Source organism: Mytilus edulis, chromosome 9, assembly GCF_963676685.1.
Source record: "Mytilus edulis chromosome 9, xbMytEdul2.2, whole genome shotgun sequence".
Classification (NCBI taxonomy): Eukaryota; Metazoa; Mollusca; class Bivalvia; order Mytilida; family Mytilidae; genus Mytilus; species Mytilus edulis.
Window position 1 is genome coordinate 9,152,059 of NC_092352.1, and position 27,927 is coordinate 9,179,985.

The 27,927-nt window shown below is 32.4% G+C and overlaps 2 protein-coding genes across 2 annotated transcripts; both read right to left on the reverse strand.

Moving 5' to 3' along the window:
• Nucleotides 1–3,378: 3,378 nt before the first annotated feature.
• On the reverse strand, nucleotides 3,379–6,680 carry LOC139487601 (carboxylesterase 5A-like). Its single transcript, XM_071272499.1, has 2 exons — nucleotides 5,186–6,680; nucleotides 3,379–3,871 (listed from the first exon to the last, which is right to left on the reverse strand). Exons 1-2 carry the CDS (start codon nucleotides 6,670–6,672, stop codon nucleotides 3,562–3,564), a joined length of 1,797 nt encoding a protein of 598 aa, XP_071128600.1. The 5' UTR covers nucleotides 6,673–6,680; the 3' UTR covers nucleotides 3,379–3,561.
• A 9,114-nt stretch (nucleotides 6,681–15,794) lies between these two features.
• On the reverse strand, nucleotides 15,795–26,448 carry LOC139487602 (carboxylesterase 5A-like). Its single transcript, XM_071272500.1, has 3 exons — nucleotides 26,393–26,448; nucleotides 17,532–19,008; nucleotides 15,795–16,093 (listed from the first exon to the last, which is right to left on the reverse strand). Exons 2-3 carry the CDS (start codon nucleotides 18,998–19,000, stop codon nucleotides 15,814–15,816), a joined length of 1,749 nt encoding a protein of 582 aa, XP_071128601.1. The 5' UTR covers nucleotides 19,001–19,008; nucleotides 26,393–26,448; the 3' UTR covers nucleotides 15,795–15,813.
• Between the last annotated feature and the right edge of the window lie 1,479 nt (nucleotides 26,449–27,927).

Consider the following 27,927-nt stretch of genomic DNA (forward strand, 5'->3'; position numbering starts at 1 on the left):
TTCTATTAATTCAAATGGAACAAGAAGAGCAGCTATTACAGGCTCAGCATTTACTTTTACAAGTAAAATATTATCTTTTGTCAATTTTTCATATCAAGTAACATAATGAAAATCATAAAACGCGACTCATACACCAACACTGCATGTACACGTTTATATATGGAAACCAACTTTTTCTTCATTATTCTGATTTTTTATGTATCGTATGAGTTGTTGTCACAAGAATCTTTATTCCATAACCATTTTGTTTTCTATATGTCATATTTTGCCGCATTTGTTGCTTTCCCTACATCCTTCCTTTTGTCTATATTATTATGATATTCTACTGGAAAGAGCTCTTTTTAAATAAAAGGGATCAACGAACCCATTACCTTACTTTTAAGATAGATCAGTAAACATGGGCATAAATATGGGTGATTATTCAGACTAGTGCACACATTTTACAGTCCAAACAAGGCAATGCCGAGCGTGGCATCCCTCGTATGTAACATATTGGGGACACTCATACCACATCTTCTTATAACATTCTGCTCATTATTAGTCATTGATATGATCTAATTATTCAAGCATTTTACTTTGCAATGACTAACTTATTATAACGCAAAAGGTTTATATTAATATATTAAAAAAGTAGGGTTTTTTTTATCCCTTTTTATCCCGTCTCGTTTCGTTTTTGAGCCATATATAAATGTCGTATGTGACAATGAGACAACTCTCCATCCGAGTCACAATTTATAAAAGTAGACCATTATACGTCAAAATACGGTCTTCAACATGGAGTCTTGGCTCACACCGAACAGCAAGCTATAAAGGGCTCCAGTGTAAAACCTTTTAAACGGGAAAACAAAGGTGCAATCTATATCAAGATGTACGTAATTTGTGGTGAAGTGTCATGGAAATGGATAAAAAAAAATAAGGATAAAGATCCCTATACGCTTTATAAGAAACTAAATGGAATACATTTGAAATAAATGTTATTTCTATTGAATTTATTAGAGTGTTTTAAAACCAAACTTTCCTCCGTAAATTAAATTTTATCAAATCTTTCTCTTACTTTATCTATTGTTTGAGCAAGTCGGCTAAATTAAGGCTTTACAGCTAATTTCCTAATGCATGTAAAGCAAAACTTTGGTTGGCTTGCTTGCTTTGTTTGTATAATTGTTTATACAAACTTTGTAAATAAGATTGACATTTTTAAACAATATGAATAGGAATAGTTTAACCTGTATTTTTAATATTTGAATTAAATTGGGTGTTATCATAATGATTATCCAATAAAAAAAAAGCAAGCAAAAGTCTTGCTCTACATGCTTAAAGAAATGAGCTGTAATAGATAAAAAAAAAAAATAATTATACAGTGAAAATGCACCGCATATACAATACTAATGATTCACTCCACAGTGAAAATGAAAGAATAGTATCATTATTCGACAGTAAACATGACTAGCATTACGAAATCATCATAGTGGAATTTAGTTAAATATGAAGAAACTGAATGACAAAACATATTCTACGTTATACAACTTTAATAATTGTATTAAAATGAATATTTTTTACTGCAACAACATCTAACCTGTTAGTTATAAAGCACCTGCACGATCTGTTCGTGAAATGTCTTAAATATTCACCTATTTTGGTATATATTTCACAGCTGGATGGCTTTAGGCGCGATAAAACCCCGCTCGCATCTCTTACTTTGTTTTATTAGTATTATGTATTTCTGAACATATACATTTTAACTCATTTTCTTCATTTTCTTCAAAAATTAGAAAAAGTTCGTCTGTTTATTTATCATTCTACATTAGACATTTATGGCATATACAGTAAAAATGATATTTTAGGATCCGCACTTTACATACACTGACTATTGTCTTTATTTATTTATATAAAGCTAATAAGATAACAACATACGGTATTCTTATTATAATAAAGATATCAAATACTATATAGCAAGTTTATAGGACTAGATACATCCATTCTAAAAGAGATGAAAATCATTTTAGTTAAAAGCTACGGAAGCGTATTAGGGACATAGAAAAAATAAAAGTAGTAGTGAACTTTTTTTTCAAAGTCGAAATTTTGATATTTCAAATCTTAAAATTTCGACTTTAACTCGAAATTTTAACTTTTCTTATCGTGAAATTTTGACTTTCTAAAATCTTGAAATTTCGACTTTTCAAAGAGTCGAAATTTTGACTCTTTTAGAATTCGAAATTTTGCCTTTATAAAAAGTCGAAATTTCGACTTTTTTTAAAACTGGAAATTTCGGTTTTTTCTAAACTCGAAATTTCGACTTCTTTTTAACTCAAAATTTCGACTTGTTTTGAACTCAAAATTTCGACTTGTTTTAAACTCAAAATTTTCCTAAGTATTTATACGTTTGCGATTACCACATTCACAGTCATTTATATCAGCAAGCGGAGAGCCATATACATCATAAACTTAATAAGCACATTTTAATAAACTAAACCATTTTTAAGAGGTTATTTTAGATAGAAAATTTTGTTCTTGCCGAAGAATAAATAAAACATGTTTCACGTTCAAATACATATTTCAAGTCTGGACTTCAGATATGTGTATCAAGACAACCCCGTTATTCCGATACACCCATCAGTCTGAATACAGATATATAAGGACAATGGTTAATAGTTGTGTAATAAGAATGTCAACTTGTAGAGTTGAATCAATATTCCAGAAAAAAGAACCATTTATTTATTTCAAAATTCCAAAACTAGAAAACCGAGCAGCTCATTTTGTCGTCCTGAATATGCATGGCATATTTGGCTACTTGATTTACCATTGTTTAAACAAGGCAAAGTCAGTGACTTGCTATTGGGAAACCAAACAGGCCTTTGAAACTGCGATGCTATATGTTCTCAGATATGACGATTCTATGACAGTGTCGTGGGAACTAAAACATGGAACAAAACCTATTTCAAAATATAAATTGCCAAAATGTGTTGATGACGCTTTAATAATTTGCGTCCATGTCTACTCCTTCTAAAATTGTAATAACTGTGTTTGAATACTAACATCAAAGTTTTAAAAGAGATCAAAGTCGAAATTTCGATTGTAAGAAAAAATCGAAATTTTGAGTTTACAAAAAGTCGAAATTTTGAGTTTAAAATAAGTTGAAATTTCGAGTTTAAAATAAGTCAAAATTTCGAGTTTTAAAAAAGTCGAAATTTTGAGTTTACAAAAAGTCGAAATTTTGAATTTAAAATAAGTTGAAAATTTCGAGTTTAAAATAAGTCGAAATTTTGAGTTTCAAAAAAGTCAATATTTCGACTTTTCAAAAGGTCGAAATTTCAAGATTTTTGAAAGTCAAAATTTCAAGTTTATGTCAAAATGACTTTGAAAAAAAAGTTCACTGCCAATTTTATTTTGTCTATGTCCCTAATACGCTTCCGTAAAAAGCTTAAATTTAAGTTCAGCTTTAAAAAGCAAAAACAATAAAGTAAGTTAAATCAAGGATGTAAACTTGATGTACAAGTTATTGCTGCCTTCTAAAGTGCAGCGGAATATCAATATTATATCTAAAATTTATATAAAACACTCTAGTTAATTAGATCTATAGAAACACAACACAACGTACATCAAAAGAAAGTAACTTATTAACAGTTCATTTCTGTATACTCTTTGACTACCACTAGTTGGGGATGTTTGTATAATTGGCCTGCGTGTTGATGATGGTGATGATGATGATGATGATGATGATGGGTTTAATATTCTAGGGATGTCATTCAACCAGAAGTCTACACGGTCCTTAAACATGTGTTGGCCAGTTGTAATGTTGATATCTAAATTGGTGTAACGTTCATTTGTTGTGTCATATTCTTCCCATTTTGGCAGGTCTTCTCCATTGACATCTCTGACAAAATAAGAATTGTTTTATGATAAATACAAGAACACATCCGCGGAACCGTGACTTGAATAAAGTACCGACGCTTTATGCTTATCCAGGATTTTAGTATTCGTATTTTCATCTGGTAAAAGCATGCTGATTATAAGGTGTACAGTTTTCTCTGCTTTCTAAATCTTTCTGCGTGAACCCTTGGAAGCAAAACTTATTAACGTCATAGACAATATTTTGAGCGGAAAAAAATATCGTCGGTTGTTTTATTTTAAAATTCATGAGATAAAATCCTTTAACGAATGTGACAGAAACAAAAAGCAATGAACAGCACTGTAATTACTGTTATTGAAATTTCTAAATTACAGGAAATACCAGTTTAATATAATTTTCCTCATTCAAGTCACATTGAGGATTGTTTAGTTGTAGATACAAGTCATTTGGCCATATCTAACGAAAATTAGGTGTTTTGTAAAAACCGCGACAATTTAGTACTTTCTTCATAAATACAATTTGAAAAAATTTGCCCTTTCTCACTTTATGTGCATTGTCTAATTTAACTTTTTTTAATTGATAGAGAGAGAAATGGAACTATTTCACTGAGGGATAATACCACATAAGCTTACACAGAATACAAATTATACATAAAACAACTAGACATCAATGTACAAGGAAACAGGAATCATACGTAAGGGATAAAACAAAGCTGTATAGAGGCACCTAAATACATTGTGTATAAATCTACCGTGTATTTGTACAACCATGTAGATTTATTTTCGATTCTTATAATATGAAATCCTAAAGAAAACTGGCGACACAGAATTTACGAGGAATTGTCAGATGACGACGACATAAACTATAAATATTTCAACATATAGATCTTGTTTATGAACTTGTAGTTAAAATGCGTCCTTCGTAATAATAAAATGAAATAATACACTTAAACTCTTCAATGATATTTAACTAAATTAAATACGAACATAGACTTTTAAATTTCGTTCAGTTCAATTTTTGTACTCTACTGTCATTATTATAATAATTTTACCAAATATTTGATTTTTTTTTACCAAATATTACATTTTTTTACCAAATATTAGTTTTTTTTAACCAAATATTAGATTTTTTAAAGTTCTATTATGTCATGTTCTTAATTTTAGGTTTTAAAGTGGGTGATAGCCTTCAACAACGAGAAAAAATCAAACCGTATAGTTTAATATAAAAGGACCCGTAATTATATTTATTATGAATCCTGAATACATCGAAAGATTTAAATACATGTATTTGACTGAGAAAAACGAATATCACCACCCTGTTCCTCAGTGCAATACTCACCCTGTTTTGGCGAAATTAGTCCAGTACTTTAACAAATTCATAGATAGCTCTCCATCTTGGTCCGTAGAAAGTGTTCCCGGGAAAAATAAATAAATTAGATCTGCGGCGTGAGCTGAACCATCAAACCAATCTGGATAAGGTGTTGCGGAAAAAAAGGAATTCTGTTTAGAGAAAATATACTGAAATTGTTTTCCGTTACCATTTCCTGTGTGAAGGCGCAGTGATTCCACTGCTGGGACCGTAAATGCTAGGTCTGTATAAACATTAAGAATATCTTGACTAAGTTGGTCACGTGATGATGCTGAACCGTATTTATCACATATAGAAACGGCAATGTCTGTGTTATTATTAAACACTACATTCGCAATATCAGGAACAAGAACGTCACAAAGGATCCGTTTTGGTATGTGATCTGATGCGTTAAATTGAAAGAAATCTTGACCTCCGTTTAGAAAAAAGTCTAACATAAGCGAACCCTCTCCTGAGTTTATTCCAATGATGACATCCAGTGACTTGAAAAATCCAGAAGTTGATGAATCAAGTAGCAATTGTTTTGGTTGAACTGGCAGCAATTCGCCATCAATTATTGGTGCAAATGGAATTTGAATAAAACTAGATGAAAATTCTTTTCCTGACTCTTCTAATAAAACGTTTGCATCTACGTATTTCATGCACTGAGATAATTTCCCAGGATCTGATTGAGAACAATTCACATTGTTTGCTACCTGTGATGAAGCATAGCGTGTTATTAATCCCATGCTGATTTCTGAGAGGGCAGTTCCACTCTGCATTATAGCCCTCTGGAATAGTCCTTGATTTTGTGGCATTACAGATAATAAACCCACACTAAATGCACCAGCTGATTCTCCGAATATTGTGACAGATTGGCTGTTACCGCCGTACGAATTTATATTATCTTTTACCCACTGCAATGCCAAAATCTGGTCCCATAATCCTTGATTACCTTTACTATTGCCGGTTGCAAAGAAACCAAAAATATTTAAACGGTATTGAATAGTAACAACTATAACATCGCCTGCAACAGCTAGATATGCTGCGTCATAAAACTCGGTTTGTCCGACGGAATAACCCCCGCCATGGATCCAGACCATAACAGCTTTACTACTTTCGGTCGAAACATGATGTGGAATATATATATTGAGATAAAGACAGTCTTCGGAGATATTTGTATTTTTGAGAAAGGATTCCATTCCGGTCATAACTTGAATACATGACGGACCAAAGTGTCTAGCATCTAAAGTGTTGTCCCATGATCCATACGGCTGTGGTTTCTCGAACCGTAAATTATCGACAGGTGCTTTGGCAAACGGTATATTCTTGAATTCATAAACATCCTCACCCGATAACCTCCGACGTAAACCAAGAAGTCCACCAAGTGGAGTACTAATTGTTACTTCTTGTAAATCTTGAGAGAAAACTGGTAATAACACATAGGGCAGAACTGTTAACTTTACCGAAATCGTCATGGCGTCTTCTTCTGTAAGATAATATATAATAAAATTCTTTTTTTAATTAAAAAAAACCACATATACTAATATTTCGCAATGTGATATGTAAACGTTCTACTTATTGGTATTTACTCCTATCATTGATAGATCAAAAGTCACAGACCGGTTTCAAATCGTTCAACTATTATTTTGTGTTCTATTTATATTAGTTTATTGAACAGCATTATTTTAATTCACTTGGATTGTCGCTCGGTCCGGAATGTATGTTGAAAAACAATACACTGTTTCATAAAATCGACTTTTGACTCTGGATTATATAACTTATCGACTGGTTACCTTGAACATCATGGTACTCGGTCAAGTAAGAATAAAGAAGAATCAAAATAAGTAAAATCAAACATATAATTAGTGGGTTTTTTAACCAAAATTATACCGATTGAAAGCTTGTTTGACTTCTTTAGCTTGCTCTTACCTAACTTGGTATCAGGATGTCCAACGTAACAAGTCGACAAATTATATACTTCGGAGTCAATAGTCGATAAGCTTTCATTTTTGCTGGTGTGCTTTTTACGTGTGACTTTTTGTGTTTCTTTGATACATACGAAGTGGCTTCTTTTAAACACGCCATTATTGTTATTGTATAATTTTTAAAAATACATTGAACGACAAAATTATTTCTCTACCTGTGTGACGTCTACATTCTGACGTCAACACACGATTCTACATCAGAGTTGACATTGTTATAGCTATTCAGTCACAGGACTTAATATATTTCAAAACTTTATGAGTTGATTTAAATATGATGGAATTTGATGCGACTGTCTTTCAATTGAAAGGTTTAGCGCTATAAAAACAGGTTCCATCCACCATTTTCAACATAATACTAGTATAATGTCTGTAACAAATTATACAGGCATTTATCAATTTTCTTTGCGTATCGGTAAGGTCATCTGCAATATTGGGGCGCACGCAACGGAAGTTACGAACAGCCGCTTTTCCCCGATGAGAGCAGAGCTTTAGAGATTTTTGACATTTTATGATGATTAAAAGATAACATACAGTTAAAAAAAGGTGACAATTAGTGGGATTTGTTTGATTAAATGATATTTAAACAATAGGATGGAATAAATTCTTACTAGACATGAACTCCTATCAATCAACTGCAAGAATACTTTTACTTACAATCAGAATTGATATCCATAAAAAATTTGAAAAAAAAAATGTTATGTAAGCATTTTGCAATGAAGTGATAATGTTAGAACAGCTTACCTGCTGGGTATATTTTTATGGGTCGTAGTACTGAATTTTAAATCTATCTACATTTTAATCAATGAACTAAAGCGAAAGGAACTTGTACAATGTTTACACACAGTTTTACAAATATTGTTGTGACCAAATTGCGTTTACATAGTAATTTTAGCTTTAAATTGTAGTCAAACAAATTTTAAATGATCAAGAACAAGTATTCAGTTATAAATAGTTAAAATTTTTGAAGTGCGATCTTTTATATAAAAATAGGATATACTTCATATATTATGAAGTCCTATCGTATTTAGTATAGACAAATATTTATTGGTTAAAAATGTGTTAAACGTATCGTCTTTTTGTGGAAGATACCTAAACCTTTTTGATAAATATAACGTATCAATTTTACAAATAATACATGATGAACTTGAAGTATAGATTCAAGGTGCTGTAATCTACATTACGTATTTATGATCTTTTTCTTTGTCTTTGTTTTTTTCTTACCTTTACTGTTTAGTCCACGTTTTCCAATTACTTTTGATGCGTGGCTTGGTATTTAAACATCCTGTGATTGTGTTGTTGTGCTATGATCTTACTTTATATTCTTGTCCTACTTTTTGGCTGATGTAATTTGTATAGATGTACCATTTTGTCTTGTTTTATTGAAATATTTATTTGTGTTTATAGTGATTCAGATAATAACACAATGATGACTGCTGTACCCCATTTTTGACAATTGTATCTATGATGTCACCAAATTTAAGGCCAAAATAGGCCCTTCCCGGACCTAATCCTTTGATAAAAACATTTCCTCTGAAAATTTCGGTTGATAATAATTTTCTTCATTGAGAGCTGTAACAATTTCTGCTTGTTACACGTCAATTGAAAATAAAATCCTTTTAATTTCGGAAATAATGGTAATTGATTTTTTGTTTCTTCAAAATATGTGAATATATACATATTTGTAAAGAATACACATAAAAAAGTGGCGTAAGATACAAGACGGACAATCATATTCATAGATAGAAAATAAACTAACAACACTCTAGCAACAAAAAAAAAGACAAACCGACAAAAAATAGTAGAGAATACACAACACAGGAACTAAAGACTAAGCAACACGAACCTAACCAAAAACTGAGAGAACTCGCAGTTACTAACATCTAGTTAAAAGCCAAATCAATTCATTCAAACAACTGAAACAACTTAATCTCATCACAAAAATTTAGTATTTTACCGCCATGGACAGTAATAGAAGTAAGGACTTGTGTAATGCAAAAAATTAATGTTTCCAAAAGGCAGAAGGTTAGTTAGGAGTTATCTTTTTTAAACAAAATAAAATGAACGTGAAAAAAAAAATGTAATGTTAGCATTTTGCACTGAAGTGATAAAATCAGAACAGCTTACCTGCTGGGTATATTTACGGGTTGTGTTACTGAATTTTGAATCTTTTTACAGTTTACTCAATGGACTAAAGCGAAAGGACACTGTCAACACTCAAAAGCACCGTAATTTATTAAAAGGGATCTTTTACAATGTTTACACACAGTTTTACAAACATTGTTGTGAATTAAATCAAATTTTAGTCAAACAAATTTTAAATGATCGAGAACATGAAGAAATATTCAGTTATTAATAGTTAAAATCTTTGAAGTGCGATCTTTTATATAAAAATTGGATAGACTTCATATATTATGAAGTCCTATCGTATTTAGTTTAGACAAACATTTATTGGTTAAAAATGTGTTAAAAGAGGGACGAAAGATACCAAAAGGGACAGTCAAACTCATAAATCTAAAACATACTGACAACGCCATGGCTAAAAATGAAAAAGACAAACAGAAAAACAATAGTACACATGACACAACATAAAAAAATAAAGAATAAACAACACGAACCCCACCAAAAGCTAGGGGTGATCTCAGGTGCTCCGGAAGGGTAAGCAGATCCTGCTTCACATGTGGCACCCGTCGCGTTGCTTATGTGATTACAAATCCGGTAAATAGTCTAATTCGGTAGGTCACATTCATGAAAGGGAAGGGGATCGTATCGTATCGTTTTATTCTAAAACGATTATCGGAAGATACATAACCTTTTTGATAAATATTACGTATCAATTTTACAAAAAGTACATGATGAACTTGAAGTATAGATTCAAGGTGCTGCCATCTACATTACGTATTTACGATCTTTTTCTTTGTCTTTGAGTATTTCTTACTTTTACTGTTTAGTCCACCTTTTCCAATTATTTGTGACGCATTGTGTTGTTGTGCTATGATCTTACTTTATATTCTTGTCCTACTTTTTGGCTTATGTAATTTGTATATATGTACCATTTTGTCTTGTTTTGTTGAAATAGTTATTTGTGTTTATAGTGATTCAGATAATAACACAATGATGACTGCTGTACCTAATTTTTGACAATTTTATCTATGATGTCTGTTTGCTTTGCTTACACAGGCGACTATCGAGTGAATATTACTCCCGAGCGAACTTAACAAGTCATTTTCGATATCGTACTACTCCGGCTCAAGCAAGAAAACCTAATCCATACTGTATGAAACGTTTTGCATATATCATCATAGAAATACTTGTTGATAATTATACATCAAGAAGACGTAACATTATGTTATCAAATACTATCAGATGATTGTTTTGGTTAAAACAGATAAAAATCATATTTGAAACATATTTTCTTTGCTATCGTACTGAGATAAGAGGCAGTGACACGGGTCTATTACTTAATGACAAGAATTGTGGCAAAGGAGTAGGTTCAGTAAGACCCCTTTTTGGCCCCAAAATATATCAGTTATACAAAATTGTTATAATGTCATCTTTTAGCTATTTATTGGAAAGTAAAATACTTCTGCTATATAAATATGGGCTGTTTATGACAATATAATGTTCATTTATCGGGAACTATCATCATTAAGTCATGCTAAATTACTTAAATCTTCACAATTGTAGCATTATAGTTAAATTTTAGACGGTTATCGTCTTAAATGGAAGTGGCCGCATTCGTGTTCATTCTTAATATTTAAATATAAGTTGTATTTGATGATGATACATACCATATATAAAGATTGAGGGTGAACAAGGATGCGGCCACTTTCATTTTTGACAAAAACTATCTGAAAAGTGACAAGTTATGACTTAATTGATACACAAGTAATTGAATCGACTGGAGTAGACACTTTTAAGTGTTTAAAAAGTATACAAAATCTTTCTTCAGAAAAACCTGAAATCTGAGTCCAAAATGGGCCCTTCCCGGACCTAATCCTTTGATAAATAAAGGCAACAGTAGTATACCGATGTTCAAAACTCATAAATCGATAGACAAAAACAAACCCGGGTCATAAACCAAAACCGAGGGAAACGCATTAAATACAAGAAAATGACGACACAACATTAAAATGTAACACACACAGAAACGAACTAAGCATTAGACAAAATCCGATGCGAATAACAAATATAACATCAATACATGAATTTGGGATAGAAAAGTACCGTGACACGTCTTATAATAATGTGAATTCACACTCAAATATAAGAGGAAACAAACTACACAAAAGAAAATCACCGTTAAAATGTAACACACACAGAAACAAACTATAATATAACAATGACAATATTTCTGACTAGGGACAGGACATTTTTGAAAGAAAAAAAAATGGTGGGGTGAACCTGTTAAAACATTTATAAACCCCTCTGAAAATTACGGTTAATAATGATTTTCTTCGTCAACTGAAAATAAAATCCTTTTAATTTCGGAAATAATGGTTATTGAGTTTTTATTTCTTCAAAATATGTGAATATATACATATTTGTAAAGAATACACATAAAAGAGGGGCGTAAGATACAAGACGGACAGTCATATTCATAGATTGAAAATAAACTAACAACACTCTGGCTAAAAAAAGACAAACCGACAAAAAAATAGTAGAGGATACACAACATTGGAAACTAAAGACTAAGCAACACGAACCCAACCAAAAAATGAGAGAACTCGCAGTTACTGGCATCTAGTTAAAAGTCAAATCAATTCATTCATCAGAGACTGAAATCAACTAAATCTCATCACAAAGATTTAGTTTTTTACCGCCATGGACAGTCAAAGAAGTAAGGACTTGTGGAATGCAAAAAATAAATGTTTCGACAGGCAAAAGGTTAGTTAGGAGTTATCTTCTTTGTAAAAAACAAATGAACGTAGATGTGTCTCTATACATCCCGTTGGAAAAGAATACAAATTTTCGAAGAAAATTCAACAAAAGGGTATGAAAAATCGTTTCTTTTATCGTAAATTGATTTATTTAAAAGGAAAGTTCATATTTAAAGATCGTTAACAAATACATTAATAAACATAAATGCTCTAATAATGAGCAGTGTAGTAATTGTATATAAGCCAAGTAAATTTGAGCGTTGATATGAGGATCGCAAACAAATGTTAATTACAGACAGCCTACACAGAAATCGACAACATCCATCTACCTATTCGGAGAGCTGCTGTTCTTCCAATTCTGCCACCCAATACCGTTGAAAAGTTGAAAACACGTTTAGTAGTAATGTTATGCGTCCGAGGCGCTTTTTCTAGATTTCCGTTCATCAAGGACGCTCAAACCCAAATATTGAAAGCCGAGGATATATAAGTACCAAAACAGTTGATGAGCTATATAACAAAAACTACATTTAAAAAGGGCAAAATTCCTCTGGTATCTTTCGTCCCTCTTAAAAAGAAGTTACTAATATACCAACTATTGCTTCTACTCATTATATAACCAATTCCTTGGTAGAAGGCAACTAAAGCCTATGGAAACATAACGCAACAGAAGGTCCTTATACACCAAATAATCTGAAAATAACGCATACATGGCGGCACAGCAAATTGTACAATGTGTTCAAGGCACACACCGAAACGGCTGGTGTGTTTTGTATATGCAACTTTTTGTGTTTCTTTGGTTCTTATAACGTGACTCTGTACTTTAAAAGATTCCGTCAGTATGATATTGTTCTATTATATGTGATTATGATATATTTCTATTATGAATTACAAAATACGTTGAACCACAAACGTCAAAATTATTGTGGATTCTTATAAATTCTATAAAACTTTTGGACTATTTTAAATCTCGGTTTATTTCTGTAATTAATTCTTACATACTTTTGATTTTTTAACCCTGCATGCTAACCTGGTCAATGTGAAATTTTAAAATTGTTTGTATATACATTGTACGACAAATATATGTGACGTATATAATTTTCTGACGTCAAACACGCGAATCAATGAATGTGTTTGTAGATACACGATTTTGTGTTCTATTTAATTGTTCCCCTTTTAAAATTGTTACACAATGATGACTGCTGTACCCATATTTTGACTATTTTATTTATTATGTTTGTTTAGTTCACGCATCATTGTAAATATAACGGAATTGGATGAGTCTGTCATCAAAGTGAGAGGGTTAGCGCTATAAAACCAGGTTTAATCCACCATTTTCTACATTTGAAAATGCCTGTACCAAGTCAGAAATTTGACAGTTCTTGTCCATTCGTTTTTGATGTATTTTGTTATTTGATTTTGCAATGTGATTATGGACTTTCCGGTTGGATTTTCCTCTAAGTTCAGTATTTTTTTGTGATTTTAGTATAATGAAGTTTTTAAAACGAAGAAGCCACCCATGCATGTACCTCTTAGAATAAGATCTGAGAAAAATCTAAACCTGTCCCAGAAAAAAAATAATTGTGAGATCTACAACTGATTTTAAACATTGAAAACAAGACTACAGAACCAAGCACTCACACCAATTCGGTATGCTGCTGCTGCCTCTTATCTCTTCCCTATTGACTAAAACTTAGTGAATTATTGAGATGCTAAACAATTAAGGGGTTTTGGCATGTGTCATAATGATAATTTTGTGCTAAGAAGTATTCAATTTGATAAAAAAAAAAAATTGAGTATGGAAATGGGGAATGTGTCAATGAGACAACAACCCGACCATAGTGCATACAACAGCCGTAGGTCACCAATGGAGGCGCCCTTCAGCTGCCCCTAAACAAACATGTATATGTTCCCTTGTCACCATCTAACGGTGTTTATAAATCTCAACTTGTACGATTCGCTCGTGTATGTAACAATGTTTTAGATTTTAACGAGAGAAATTGATGTATTACTGAAAAATTATTACACCAGGGTTTTCGATATCACAAACTAGTCAAAACATTTACTAAATTTTATCATCGGTATAAAGACATCATTCGTAAATATAGCTCAACATGCAGTCTTCTAATACGTTCAGGTATTTCACATCCAATTTTTTATGGAAATATTCTTTATAAAGCACAAAGGTGTCAGTATTCACCTCAGAAACTTACAAAACCTTTGAATAGACTTATTAAGAAGGGATATAATTACGATACTGTTGTCAAGTTATTAAAGATTGCATATTTTGGCGTTAATATTGAGTCAATGATAAGGTCTTTGCATCGGAACTAAACACATTTATTCTAAAAACAGTTGTTGGCATGACACGGGTTATGTTCTTCTCATATATGTTATGATGGTATGATACTAAACCCCTAACGGGAAGGATTGTGCCTGATGTTCATATGATGAAATCATAATCTTTCAGTCAGTTTAATTGAAGTCTGGAGCTGGCATGTCAGTTAACTGCTAGTAGTCTGTTGTTATTTATGTATTATTGTCATTTTGTTTATTTTCTTTGGTTACATCTTCTGACATCAGACTCGGACTTCTCTTGAACTGAATTTTAATGTGCGTATTGTTATGCGTTTACTTTTCTACATTGGTTAGAGGTATAGGGGGAGGGTTGAGACCTCACAAACATGTTTAACCCCGCCGCATTTTTGCGCCTGTCCCAAGTCAGGAGCCTCTGGCCTTTGTTAGTCTTGTATTATTTTAATTTTAGTTTCTTGTGTACAATTTGGAAATTAGTATGGCGTTCATTATCACTGGACTAGTATATATTTGTTTAGGGGCCAGCTGAAAGACGCCTCTGGGTGCGGGAATTTCTCGCTACATTGAAGACCTGTTGGTGACCCTCTGCTGTTGTTTTTTATTTGGTCGGGTTGTTGTCTCTTTGACACATTCCCCATTTCCATTCTCAATTTTATACTATTTCAGTGATAATTGACGTCATACTAACTCCGAATTATACACAAGAAACCAATATTAAAAATCATAAAAGACTAACAAAGGCCAGAGAGACCGGTGCAAAAATGCGGCGGGGTTAAACATGCTTTTTGATATCTCAACCCTTCCCCTATACCTCTAGCCAATGTAGAAAAAAACAAACGAAACTATATGATATCTCAATAAACAGATTTAGAACAAATACTTCCCAAATGAGAACTTTTTATTCAGATACAAGAATATTGATTAAGTTGTATAATCTTAATATGAGTTATTTGTATATTTTTCTGTTGTTCCGTTGTTTTCCTCTTATAGTTGATGTGTTTCACTTGGTTTTAGTTTGTAAACCGGATTTGATTTCTGCCAGGCGATTTATGACTATTGAACACCGATTTACTACTATTGCCTAAATTTATATGTATAAAACTTTATACCATTCTAATGTTTTAGATAAGAAAATACCACTTCATAAAGAGCAACGTTTGATTATATTTTTAAGCATAAATTCTCCACACATGACAAATGGTTTATAAGTGTAATAAAGACAACGATGACTAAAAGTAAGGGCTCAGTATAATCCATCCACAAAATAGTACCAAAAGTTAACGATTTTAGCTTAAAGCTTAAGCATAAGTTAAGCTTAAAAAAGCGGAAAACAGTTAAAATAAGTTAAAACAAGGATGTAGACTTCTTTACAGATAACTGCCTCTTAAAGGTAGTGGAATATTAATTTTATTGTAATATAAGTAAAACACTCTAGTTAATTTTATCTAAAGAAATACAACACAACATACAACAAGAGAAAGTAACTTATTAACAGTTCATGTCTGTATACTTTATCACTGCCATTAGTCGGGGATGTTTGTATCGATGGTCTGCGTGTTGATGATGATGGGTTCAATATTCTGGGGATGTCATTCAGCCAGAAGTCTACACGGTCCTTAAACATAAGTTGACCAGTTGTAATGTTGATATCTAAATTGATGTACTTTTCAGTTGATGTGTCATATTCATCCCACTTTGGTAGGTCTACACCATTGACATCTCTGAAAAATATGAATTTGTTTTATCATAAATACAACAACTCAACCGCGGGTCCGTGACTGAACTATAGTACGGACGCCTTATTCTTATCCAGGATGCAAAGTATCCATATTGTCATCTGATAAAGTAATGCTGTTTATAAGGTGTAAAGTTGACTCTGCTTTCAAAATCTTTCTGCTTGAACCCGTGGAACTGGAACTCAAGGCAATATAAGTTATGTTGAAAACAAGCTGGCTTGAATGGGAGTAATGTTTAATCAATGCCATTATCCTATATTAGTTATATGTTAGGTTGAAATCATTGATTCTGCGTTTTTTAGGTCTACTGGATATCACATTATGCCTCTTTATTTTATTTTATCAGATGTTCAATCACCATTTGTTGTCTTTTTCTGTTTTTATTTTGATAAAACTAAGAAATATAAAAGTGCTGAAGATAACGTAAATGACACCAGACTTATTAGTTGAACTCGAATTAAATACAGACGATATTCAAATTACAATTCTCATGTCTTCTGAGACTACGTTGTATTTTCACAAATTTTAGCATTTTAGCATGTCATTTAAAGTCTTTTTCCCCATTAAATATATTTGAAAGACAAAGCCAATAAAAACTAGTTACTTATAAATGAGTACTTTCACGAAGGGTTAACATTGGCCCTTAGATTTAAATAATTTTTAACAGACCATAAAACTACAAATTGCACATAGACATAGTTATGAAATCACGATTAAAACAAAATAACTTAATATTGGCACATCATATTAAAAATTACGAATCTTTTTAAAAGTATTAATTACTTGCAATGATACATCAGCTTTGATAATATTTTCAATGATTCAAAACAGTTTTTCGCATAATTTACTTTGGCCATCACATTAAGATCAAGAAAGTATTTGTGTCTAGGGATTAAATATCATCAAGTGAGCCCTTGGTAACAGAACATTTTGGATCCTAATAGGTGGCGGGAAATGGTTTGTTCAAAGGTTCGAAAAAAAACGGTTATTCAACATGTTTCCATTGTCAACTTATAAATGTGTGGTATATTTACACCAATACCTCCTCATTTGTACGTAAAGTCAAATAATTTGTATCTTAAAACATAAAAAAAGAAATCCAGTCAATTTAATTAAAACACTGGTTAATTGTGAAATATAAGACATAAGGAAATCAATAGATAATACTGTTCTGATAAAGAAAATAAACCATTAAATGCCTAGTACTGTTTTGGTTGACCATACTGAAAATACGTGATCTTGATATCGCCAGTTTGATTACTTACAGATCTCTAACTATTGTATTCCAACATCATTTACTTCTAGTAACTAAGTAAAGGCAATAAACCAACCCCAAGAAATTATGTTTATTATGAATCATAATCAAACAATTTGACTGAGAGAAAAAAAATATCATAACCCTGTTCCTTAGTTCAATACTCACCCTGTCTTGGCAAAATTGGTCCAGTACTTTAACAATTTCATAGAGAGCTCTCCATCTTGGTCTGTAGGAAGTGTTCCCGGGAAAAAGAAATAATATAGGTCAGTGGCATGCGCTGAACCATCAAACCATTCTGGATAAGGTATTGTAGACTGTGGTGAGAAGATATACTGAAATTGATTTCCGTTACCGTTACCTGTGTGAAGACGCAGTGATTCCACTGCTGGGACCATAAACAATGGGTCGGAATATGCATTTAGAATATCTCTACTCAGGTCATCACGTGTTAATGCTGCGCCATATTTATCACATATAGAAATGACTATGTCCGTGTTATTATTGTACATTACATTCGCAAGATCAGGAACAAGAACGTCACAAAGGATCCGTTTTGGTATGTGATCTGATGCGTTAAATTGTAACAGGATTTGACCCCCTTGGTATAGAAAAAAGTCTAGCATAAGCGAACCCTCTCCTGAATTTATTCCAATGATGACATCCAGTGACTTAAAAAATCTAGAAGCTGATGAATTAAGCAACAATTGTTTTGGTTGAACTGGCAACAATTCGCCATCAATTATTGGGGCAAATGGAATTTGGATAAGACTAGAAGAAAATCGTTTTCCTTGCTCCGCTAATATATCGTTTGCATCTACGTATTTCATGCATTGCGTTAATTCTCCTGGATCTGATTGAGAACAATTCACATTGTTTGCTACCTGTGATGAAGCATCGCGTGTTATTGATCCCATGCTGATTTCTGAGAGGGCGGTTCCACTCTGCATTATAGCCCTCTGGAATAGTCCTTGATTTTGTGGCATTACAGATAATAAACCCACACTAAATGCACCAGCTGATTCTCCGAATATTGTGACAGATTGGCTGTTACCGCCATACGAATGTATATTATCTTTTACCCACTGTATTGCCAAAATCTGGTCCCATAACCCATAATTTCCTTTACTATTGCCGGTTGCAAAGAAACCAAATATATGTAAACGGTATTGAATAGTAACAACTATAACATCGCCAGCAACAGCTAGATATGCTGCGTCGTATAACTGTGCTTGCCCAGTATAATAACCACCGCCGTGAATCCAGACCATAACAGATTTGTTACTTTCGGTCGAAACGTGATGTGGAATATATATATTTAGAAAAAGACAATCTTCGGAGATATTTGTATTTTGTAGAAAGGATTCCATTCCGGTCAAGTCTTGATAACATGATGGACCAAAGTGTCTAGCATCTAATGTATTATCCCATGATCCATACGACTGGGGTTTCTCGAACCGTAGATTATCAACAGGTGCTTTAGCAAACGGTATGTTCTTGAATTCATAAACATCATTACCCAATAACTTCCGACGTAAACCGAGAAGTCCACCAAGTGGTGTACTAATTGTTACTTCTTGAGAGAAAGCTGGTAATAATACAGATAGTAGAACTGTTAACTTTACTGAAATCATCATTGCCTCTTCTGTAAGATAATATATAATATAGATGTTATAATTTTACAAAACATGTATATTTAAATGCTCAATGTTTTATGTATACGTTCTACGTATAGGTATTTCTATTATTGATAGACCAGAAGTCATATACAGGTTTCTATTTCAAATCATTCAAGTATTTTAGCCGTTTATTGTTGAACCCCAATTTTCCAGTGGCAGACCAAATGTCCCCGACCTTCATCCCCGGATGGACCTTTATTACAAGACCAAAAAACTAATGACATTGTTAATTTGTTCTTGTCCTGAATGCTTATAAAAGATTGTCCATTGGATGTTAAGCAAGCATCAATAACTCATCATATTATTTTAAAACCAACAAGTTAAATGTTAGAGTCAAAAACACTAGACATAGACTAAACTTTATGGAAATGATGTATTTCTAACATTAGCTTGTATTTTGCAATACTAGTATTGGTTTTCATCCTTTTAAACAAGCATGAATTAATTGCCACTGAGCGTTCAGCAAGCAACAGTCAATCAAACATTGTTTGTTTTTTATTTTTTTTTTATCAGACATTATGTTAATATCATATGCTACTCTTTTTTTTATTCGGAAAATATTTTTTATCTAGATAACAAATAATAGGCCATGATATTTAAATGTTTAGTCACGCATAATTTTTGTATTAAAAAGTATGTACAACAATAACAAGGCACGCTATGTACTTATATCATGTTTAATATCTTCTTAACATTTTCCTAAGGAGGGGAGTAGAGCTTAAACATTTTTGACACTTAATGCCTAACGTATTAATGCTTAACGATAATGTAAAACAAAAACAATTCCTACGTAAATTTTACGGACGCCATCACGAGTTGGTTGACCGTTATGGAATAACCGTTTCACAAGTGATATCGGATATGTTCCTTACGTCGTAACTACAATCCCCTTCCCTTTCATAAATGAGACCTACCGAATTAGACTATTTACAGGATTTGTTATCACATAAGCAACACGACGGGTGCCACATGTGGAGCAGGATCTGCTTACCCTTCCGGAGCACCTGAGATCATCCCTAGTTTTTGGTGGGGTTCGTTTTGTTTATTCTTTAGTTTTCTATGTTGTGTCATGTGTTCTATTGTTTGTCTGTTTGTCTTTTTCATTTTTAGCCATGGCGTTGTCAGTTTATTTTAGATTTATGAGTTTGACTGTCCCTTTGGTATCTTTCGTCCCTCTTTTACAAACAAAAGTCACAAAAAGTGGTATTTGTTTTATCAAAGGATAACAATTAAATTGAGAATGTAAATGGGGAATGTGTCAAAGAATGAATTCTTATCGGCTAGGAACTTCTTGCAATCAAAAATATGCAAGAGAATATGTTATGAGTGACAACGAGACAACTCTCCATCCAGTCCGCAATTTGTAAAAGTAAACAATTATCGATCAGAGAATGGTCTTCAACACGGAGCATGGGCTCACACCAAACAGTAAGCTGTAAAAGGCATCAAAATGATTATTCTAAAAAATATTCAAACGGGAAAACAAACAGACTAATCTTTATAAAAAAAACGAGAAACTAGAAACACCTATGAACCACGTCTTCAAACGACAACTATTGAACATCAGATTCCTGACTTCGGACAGGTGCATACAAATGCAGTTGATTCAAACAGAATTAAATAACAGCAACAGTAGTTTACAGATGTCTTTGTATTATTGCGGCAATAAGACAGCTTTACTTTGTAAATCAAGAATATTTTTACTTTTAGTAAGAATTGATAAAATCCATGAAAAAGTTAAAAAGAACTCTTATTTAAGCATTTTGCAATGTAGTGATAATATCATTACAACTTACCTGCTGGGTATTTATACTGATTGTGTTACTAAATTTAAAATATGTTTACATTTAAATCAATCAACTAAAACGAAAAGGACACCATCCACACTCAAAAGCACAGTAACTTACTAAAATGGAATTTTAACAATGTTTACACACATTTTGGCAAACATTATTTAAATCAACGCGTTTACATTGTCAATTTAGCTCTTAAATCATTATTGTACTAACTATACGTTAAAAATATACATAAAATTAATTGAGGCCATGAAGAATAACTCAGTTAGTTATGGCTAAAACCTTTGAAGTGGGCTTTGCACAGAAAATAGGACATACTTTTATACCTTTATATTATGAAGTATTATCGTAATTAGTATATGAAAATGGTGTTTCTTGTGTAAAATATTGGTGTGTTTTTTTAATAAAATGTTAAAAAATAAAATAAAAAATCTCGTCTAGACGAAAACCCATATTATGTTATGTTTATATTTTTATGTTATAACATGAACACTATATATCTCTGTGTGTGTATGGGGTTGTAGAGTGGTGTATTTTTCTAGTTATTAATTTCATTAGCAATGCCTTTTTTTGTCAACTATGTGGTTCAGGAACAAATTAAAAAACTAAAATATATAAATATATTATGCAAAAAAAACTAAAAGTCCATAAATATTTTATTTTAAAAGTGAGCTTTGGCGAAATTAGGACATTTGATTTTATGTTTCTGTAACGAATTTACCTAAATATTATAACAATAAAATAAACAAAAATGTGTAATAGCGGTTTAAAAATAACTTTAAATAGTTTAGCAACTTTATCGCCGAAAGAGTTATTTCTCATGTTAACTTGTTTCACCATTGCCGGGATTTTTCGTCTTTTACAACAGTTGAATTAATTGCAAGTTAATACATTCATAGTAGTTTAAGTTTTCTCTTTATCGGTTGATATTTTTCATTTAGTAAGCACTGTCAATATCCACATTTTATTTCAGATATACACTCTTTTTTACAAAGAATTAACATGAAACGATGATCGTATTTTTTATAAAGCAACTTCAAGGGATTTCAGTGGAAGCTTTATTAATGTTGAATAAATAATTATAAGTTTACAACTCTGGAGGATAAATGCCTCAATGGAAATAATGACTGTCTCCTTAATCTTAAAGAGATGGGATTTTTTGACGGTGAAAGATATAATCAATGTCGGTGTATTCATGCAGTCAGTCGCCTCAGTCTGAATGTATTCCTCTTTAATGAATATATTGAGCTACTACATTATGTAGGCAGTGGTATTGCTAACTGACTTAATTTAATAATTGTTAATCAGCTTCAAATTATGCATCTTTCAACATTTGAATTGTTTTAGTTTTGTAGGCGATTAAGAGCATGAAATATCGTGCTATAGATAGTACTGCCTAAAATGAAATTTTGTCTTTTGGTATTTTTGGGTCGTTTGGTCGGTGTCAAATAAATGGAAAATCCCTCATATCTACCGTAATTTATAAATATTCTATGTCATAGAAAGAGAACTGTGGGAAGTTATTTTTTTGTTCTCTTGACAGTCATAGAAAAATCTCCACATTTAAAAGAGGGACGAAAGATACCAAAGGGACAGTCAAACTCATAAATCTAAAACAAACTGACAACGCCATGGCTAAAAATGAAAAAGACAAACAAACAACAGCACACACGACACAACATAGAAAACTAAAGAATAAACAACACGAACCCCACCAAAAAACTAGGGGTGATCTCAGGTGCTCTGGAAGGGTAAGCAGATCCTGCTCCACATGCGGCACCCGTCGTGTTGCTTATGTGATAACAAATCCGGTAAATGGTCTAATTCGGTAGGTCACATTCATGAAAGGGAAGGGGATTGTAGTTACGACGGAAGGAACATATCCGATATCATTTGTGAAACGGTTATTCCATAACGGTAAACCAACTCGTGATGGCGTCCGTAAAATTTACGAAGTGATGATTTCAACTTCACCATTTGGAACTCTTGGTTTAATAGCTTCCTTGTGAGCAGCAACCCCTTATCAAGAAACTCATGATGAGAAATGCAAGCACGGGAATATCGTATCAATTGGGAGATATATACCCCGTATGCAGGTGCTGCTGGAATGTTGCTACTTAGAAATGGAAAGTTCACAATTGGAAAGCTGAAATCATCTCTTTTGTCGAAAAGTTTTGTTTTCAACCGACCCTCATTTTCAATTTCTAGATGTAAGTCAAGATACTTAATTGTATCTGTAGTATCCTTTATCTCTAGCTCGATTGGATAGATGCGTTCCACATAGTCACCAAATTTTGAATTATTTAGTGAAAGAACATCATCTATATAGCGAAAAGTAGAGTTAAAGGATATTGCTAACTTCTTATCTTTCTTCCTAAGAAGTTCCTGCATGAAGTCAGCCTCATAATAATAAAGAAACAAGTCGGCAAGTAGAGGGCACAGTTTGTTCCCACTGGAATGCCGACAGTCTGTTGAAAAAACACGTCCCCCGATTGTAACAAATATTTTGTCAATCAAGAAATCAAGCATCTTGATAATATCAGTTTCAGAGAATTTTTTGTTCGAATCAGAGTGATCCTTTACAAAGTAGGATTTATCCCTCCCCAAGACAAGATACTTGTATCTACGTTGGCCATTCTTTTTTACGAAGCAAAGCAGTACCAACTCTTTCAATTTGTTTGTCTTTTAGTTTGGAATGTTGAATACTAGTGTACAGAGTAGAAAAGTCAAATGTTTTAATACTGTTACAAGATGGAAGAGAGTTAGATTGTATGTACTCTAAAAGATCTTTGGAATTTTTAAGTATCCACATCTGATTCACGCCCCTCTCTAGAATAGGCAGTTTCACAATAACTCTGAAGCCCGTCTTTGATTGCTGATAAAATAGATGTGAATAATTTAGAAAGAGGTTTCGTGTAGCACTTGGAAGACCCAGCAATATACCGTTGTTTGTAAGGACACTTATGTAGTTTAGGTATCCAATACAGTGATGGCAGATCCAGTTCTTCATCTTTGGTTGAAATTCCAAAGGAACACAGAACAGACCTATGATTATCCAGGATTTCCTCTTTGGTAAGTGTCGTGAGGGTATATGTTGAGTTTCCAAGTGAATTGTCAATACCTAATTCGTTTATCAAGCAGTTAATGTAATGAGTTTTACATACAAAAACGATGTTGTTTGGGGCTTTATCTGCGGGGACAACAACATATTTGTCATGGAGGTAGGATAGGTGTTTTGCAACATTTGGGTTAATAGGTGTCGTATAATTGTCAATGAAAAAACTATCCGCAAAAGACAACAATGGAGTGGATGTAAACTATTGGTCATTGGTTATAAGCAAAACCAATTGCATATATGAATCTATAAAAGGATCAGACATACCAACATATAAAACAATTAAAACGAGAAACCAAACATAAACGAACAAACAAACATGATAGACAACAAAAAATGAGCACAAATGAATAACAAACTACTGATTTCTGAAAGTCACACGAGCTGCGGTTAATATAAATAGGAAGATGTGTATGAGTGCTAATGAGACAAATTGTCATGTCTTTCTATGTTGTGCTGTTTTAAACGTTTTGAGAGGTACCAACCTTTATCCTTTCCTGAAACAATAGTGTAACATCAGTGTACATAGAAAGACACACTTCAAAATTTCTTAACCGAATCAAAATACATGTTAACAACACAAGTGAACATACACTGAATACATTTAATCTATGGCACATTGTAATTACAAAATCAATAAAATAAGGGGTAGGATGTTAATCAATATCAGAAAGACAACCATATCCTTGGACAAAATGCCGCCAAATAACATAACGTACACAGGTAAATACAAAAATTTGAAGTAAGATATAGTCATGGAGTACGAAAATAGTTTTAAAAAAAAACAATTTTGTTGTCATAGTAAGAGATCAGAATTTCGTATCAATAGATATCAGACGATGTGGTATTTAAATACTAAATTTTAACATTGGTTGACCTATAAACGATGTAAATCACACATAATCTTAAATACTTGTTTTTAAAAACCCAGTGTCACCTTTATATAAAGTTTTTAAACTTAAGCACCTCGCCACACTATGTAAATATCTTTCTACATATTTTTTTAAGCGTTAAACCTTATTATCCGAAGTTGGAATAGTGAATATTTATAGCCATACCAAACACTTAGTAAAGCCGGTATATACTTTTAAAAAGAAGAGACGCTTACAAATAGTATATTATAGTCTTGAAGTATAGATCCTGGGTGCAGATGTTATTTATCATCTTATTCACGTGATAAAACGTTCATTCTATTTATGTTTAACCTTTACTGTTTAATCTATTTATTGTATATAGCTATATGAAGATGTGGTATGAGTGCAAATGATACAACTCTCCATCCAAGTCACAATTTATAAAAGTAAATCATTATAGGTCAATGTATGGTCCTCAACACAGAGTATTAGCTCACATCGAACGGCAAGCTATAAAGTGTCCCAAAAATTACTAGTCTAATCTATATAAAAAAGAGAAACGAGAAACACTTATGAACCACATCAACAAACGACAACTACTGAATATCAGTTTCCTGACTTAGGACAGGTGCAAACAATTGCAGCGGGATCATACGTTTTGATGGTACCAAACCTTTTCCTTATCTTTTTCCTTGTCCGTTTTCGAGTATATACTTGCACAAGGGATGCATTGCGTTTTTGGATAAGTCTTCCTACAGGTAAAGATATGGTGTTTTCACTTTGCTGGTTCTTTGTACAAATATTGAAGGTGTGCACATTGTCAGGGTTTTTGAGTTTTATCAATGTTTGAACATTTATTTTATATACTTGCATACGAGGTGAATAAAGTTTCCGGATAGCTCCTCCTATGTGCATCCATGCTAAAATTTATGTATAGCGAAATATCATTTTGCATCTGCGTGGGCGTCATGTGTGTCCCGTAGACCTAATAATATATCAAGAAAAGTGCTGCATTGACTTTTTTTTTATTATACAGCTACTTCTGAGGGGAGTGCGGGCATCACTTTGTCTAGTTTGTTTTGTATTCGTTATCTAGGGTTATTAGTTTTCAACCTCTGACAATGTTGAGTCTGTCCTTTCAAGAAATGTTTAATTAACATTTGTCAATGACATTTGTCAATGTTTTTTTCACATGAAGACTGATTACACCATATTTTTGAGTTGAATAAATGCAGAGAAGTACATTTTATATTACTCAGTAACTATTTGATGCATTTTTATTTTAAAATACAACTGACATATAAGGATCGTAGTGATAAAATGTATCGGTTTTCAGGAGCTTTTAAAATTGGCAGAGCGTCATGACTCATCCCTATAATGGCTTTGATTTTTACAATACTAAAAATAAACTGGCGTAATTGGGAGATAATTTTTAGTAAGTAAAATCATGACTGTATTGATGAAGCTCACTGGAAAATTTACAATTTGTAAATCAAGAATACAATTGTAAAATGTTATGAATATATCAGAAATTTTAACTTAGTTTAGTATCGCACAATGCAGTGAGATTATTAAAACAACTTACAAACTGGAGATGTTCTCGGGCTGTGGTTCCAACTATACACAAAATTTAACCTAGATTTTATTTTATTTTATGGTACAAATTGAACAGGTTATTAAATAGACATAGGTATTTAAAACATTAGTGGTCCCATGGCACAGTAAACGAACTTACACAGACAATAGCACAGTAAATTTAAATGGAAAAGTCAATAATATCCACACAGGTAGTTTATTATATATAAGGTCAAATAACAGAACATTACTTATATAACATATTTTTGTTATGTTCTGTATACACACTGAGGTAAAGCTGATGACCGTAACTGCATTCACGGTCATCCCAAGATGTCGGATGAAAAATTAGGTCAGTTTCTGTATTGTCCTCGGGGGGGGGCCACTTCAAACTTTTTTTGGTAGGGGTGAGTAGCTGAGACCTCAAGTACCCCACCCTTTTCATATATTTTGTTAATCAAAAATATATACCTTGTCATATAATTAATTAACAAAAAACAGACCTATAAATATATTCCAATATTTTCCCCTCTCATCATCACGTTCTTGTTAAGGAGCAAAATTGTCGCAAAAATATTACCTTCTTTTCCAATAAATTCCTCACATATTAAACAGTGTTTTCTTATTGCCCATTTTACATCTTTCATTATGAAGATATTTCAATTTCAAAATACAATACATATAAAAGACGTTTAAACAGATCATAGATGATAGTACATCTATGGTCAGATAAATGTAATATCACCCTAGAGTGTAACACCTTCACTGATTTTAACATGTTTAAATATAAATTAAAAACTGATAAAAAGTATCATTGCCGTTCCCTCGGAAAGGACGCTGTCACAATGGAATTTCTTTAAATAATTGTTATCATGTTTTAGGTATACAAACCCTTGAATGTTTATTAGGTGCAAATGTCAAAATAGTTGGATTTATTGCATTTATCACCAGCATCAGTGGAAATACCACATCAGAATAAATAGAGTTTTTAATTGGTTTGACAAATAACTGATGCATTTACGACTGTGGTTTAACCGCATCAAGAATAAATACGGACATCTGATTAGTTTCAGATACTTATGATATAATCAAGCAAGTGATAATATCAACCTATTGACATATTTAATCTGAATTTCTCACCCTTTTCATATATCATAGAGCATGAAAAAGTGACCTATTCTAGCGGCTCATCCCTACCACTAATTATATAGCAAGTGGCCCCCCCCGAGGTATTGTCTGTTAAAGTGTTTCTATATCATTTTCTTTACAAATCATACATTGAAACGATGTAAATTTATAAAAGAATCACTCGGAAATCACTAATTACTTCTGAGAAATGTGCATGAAACGGGAAATTCGATTTGAAAAAATCGCCAAGATGACCGTAAATCACAATCGAGATGACCGTAACAGAATCAGCGATTCATAACAAGGCTGACCGTAACTGCTTTTAAGATGACCGTAATTTGTAAATGATGACCGTAACTTTTAAAGGATGACCCTCAATTCTAAGAAATATCCGTATTTATATAACTATCTTTTTGT

Excerpts from the sequence above, each read along its gene's own strand:
- LOC139487601 (XM_071272499.1), bottom strand. The coding sequence starts at position 6,672 with ATGACGATTTCGGTAAAGTTAACAGTTCTGCCCTATGTGTTATTACCA. Across the intron at positions 3,872-5,185 it reads ACTAATTTCGCCAAAACAGG|AGATGTCAATGGAGAAGACC; the intron begins GTGAGTATTGCA and ends TTATTTTGTCAG.
- LOC139487602 (XM_071272500.1), bottom strand. The coding sequence starts at position 19,000 with ATGATGATTTCAGTAAAGTTAACAGTTCTACTATCTGTATTATTACCA. Across the intron at positions 16,094-17,531 it reads ACCAATTTTGCCAAGACAGG|AGATGTCAATGGTGTAGACC; the intron begins GTGAGTATTGAA and ends CATATTTTTCAG.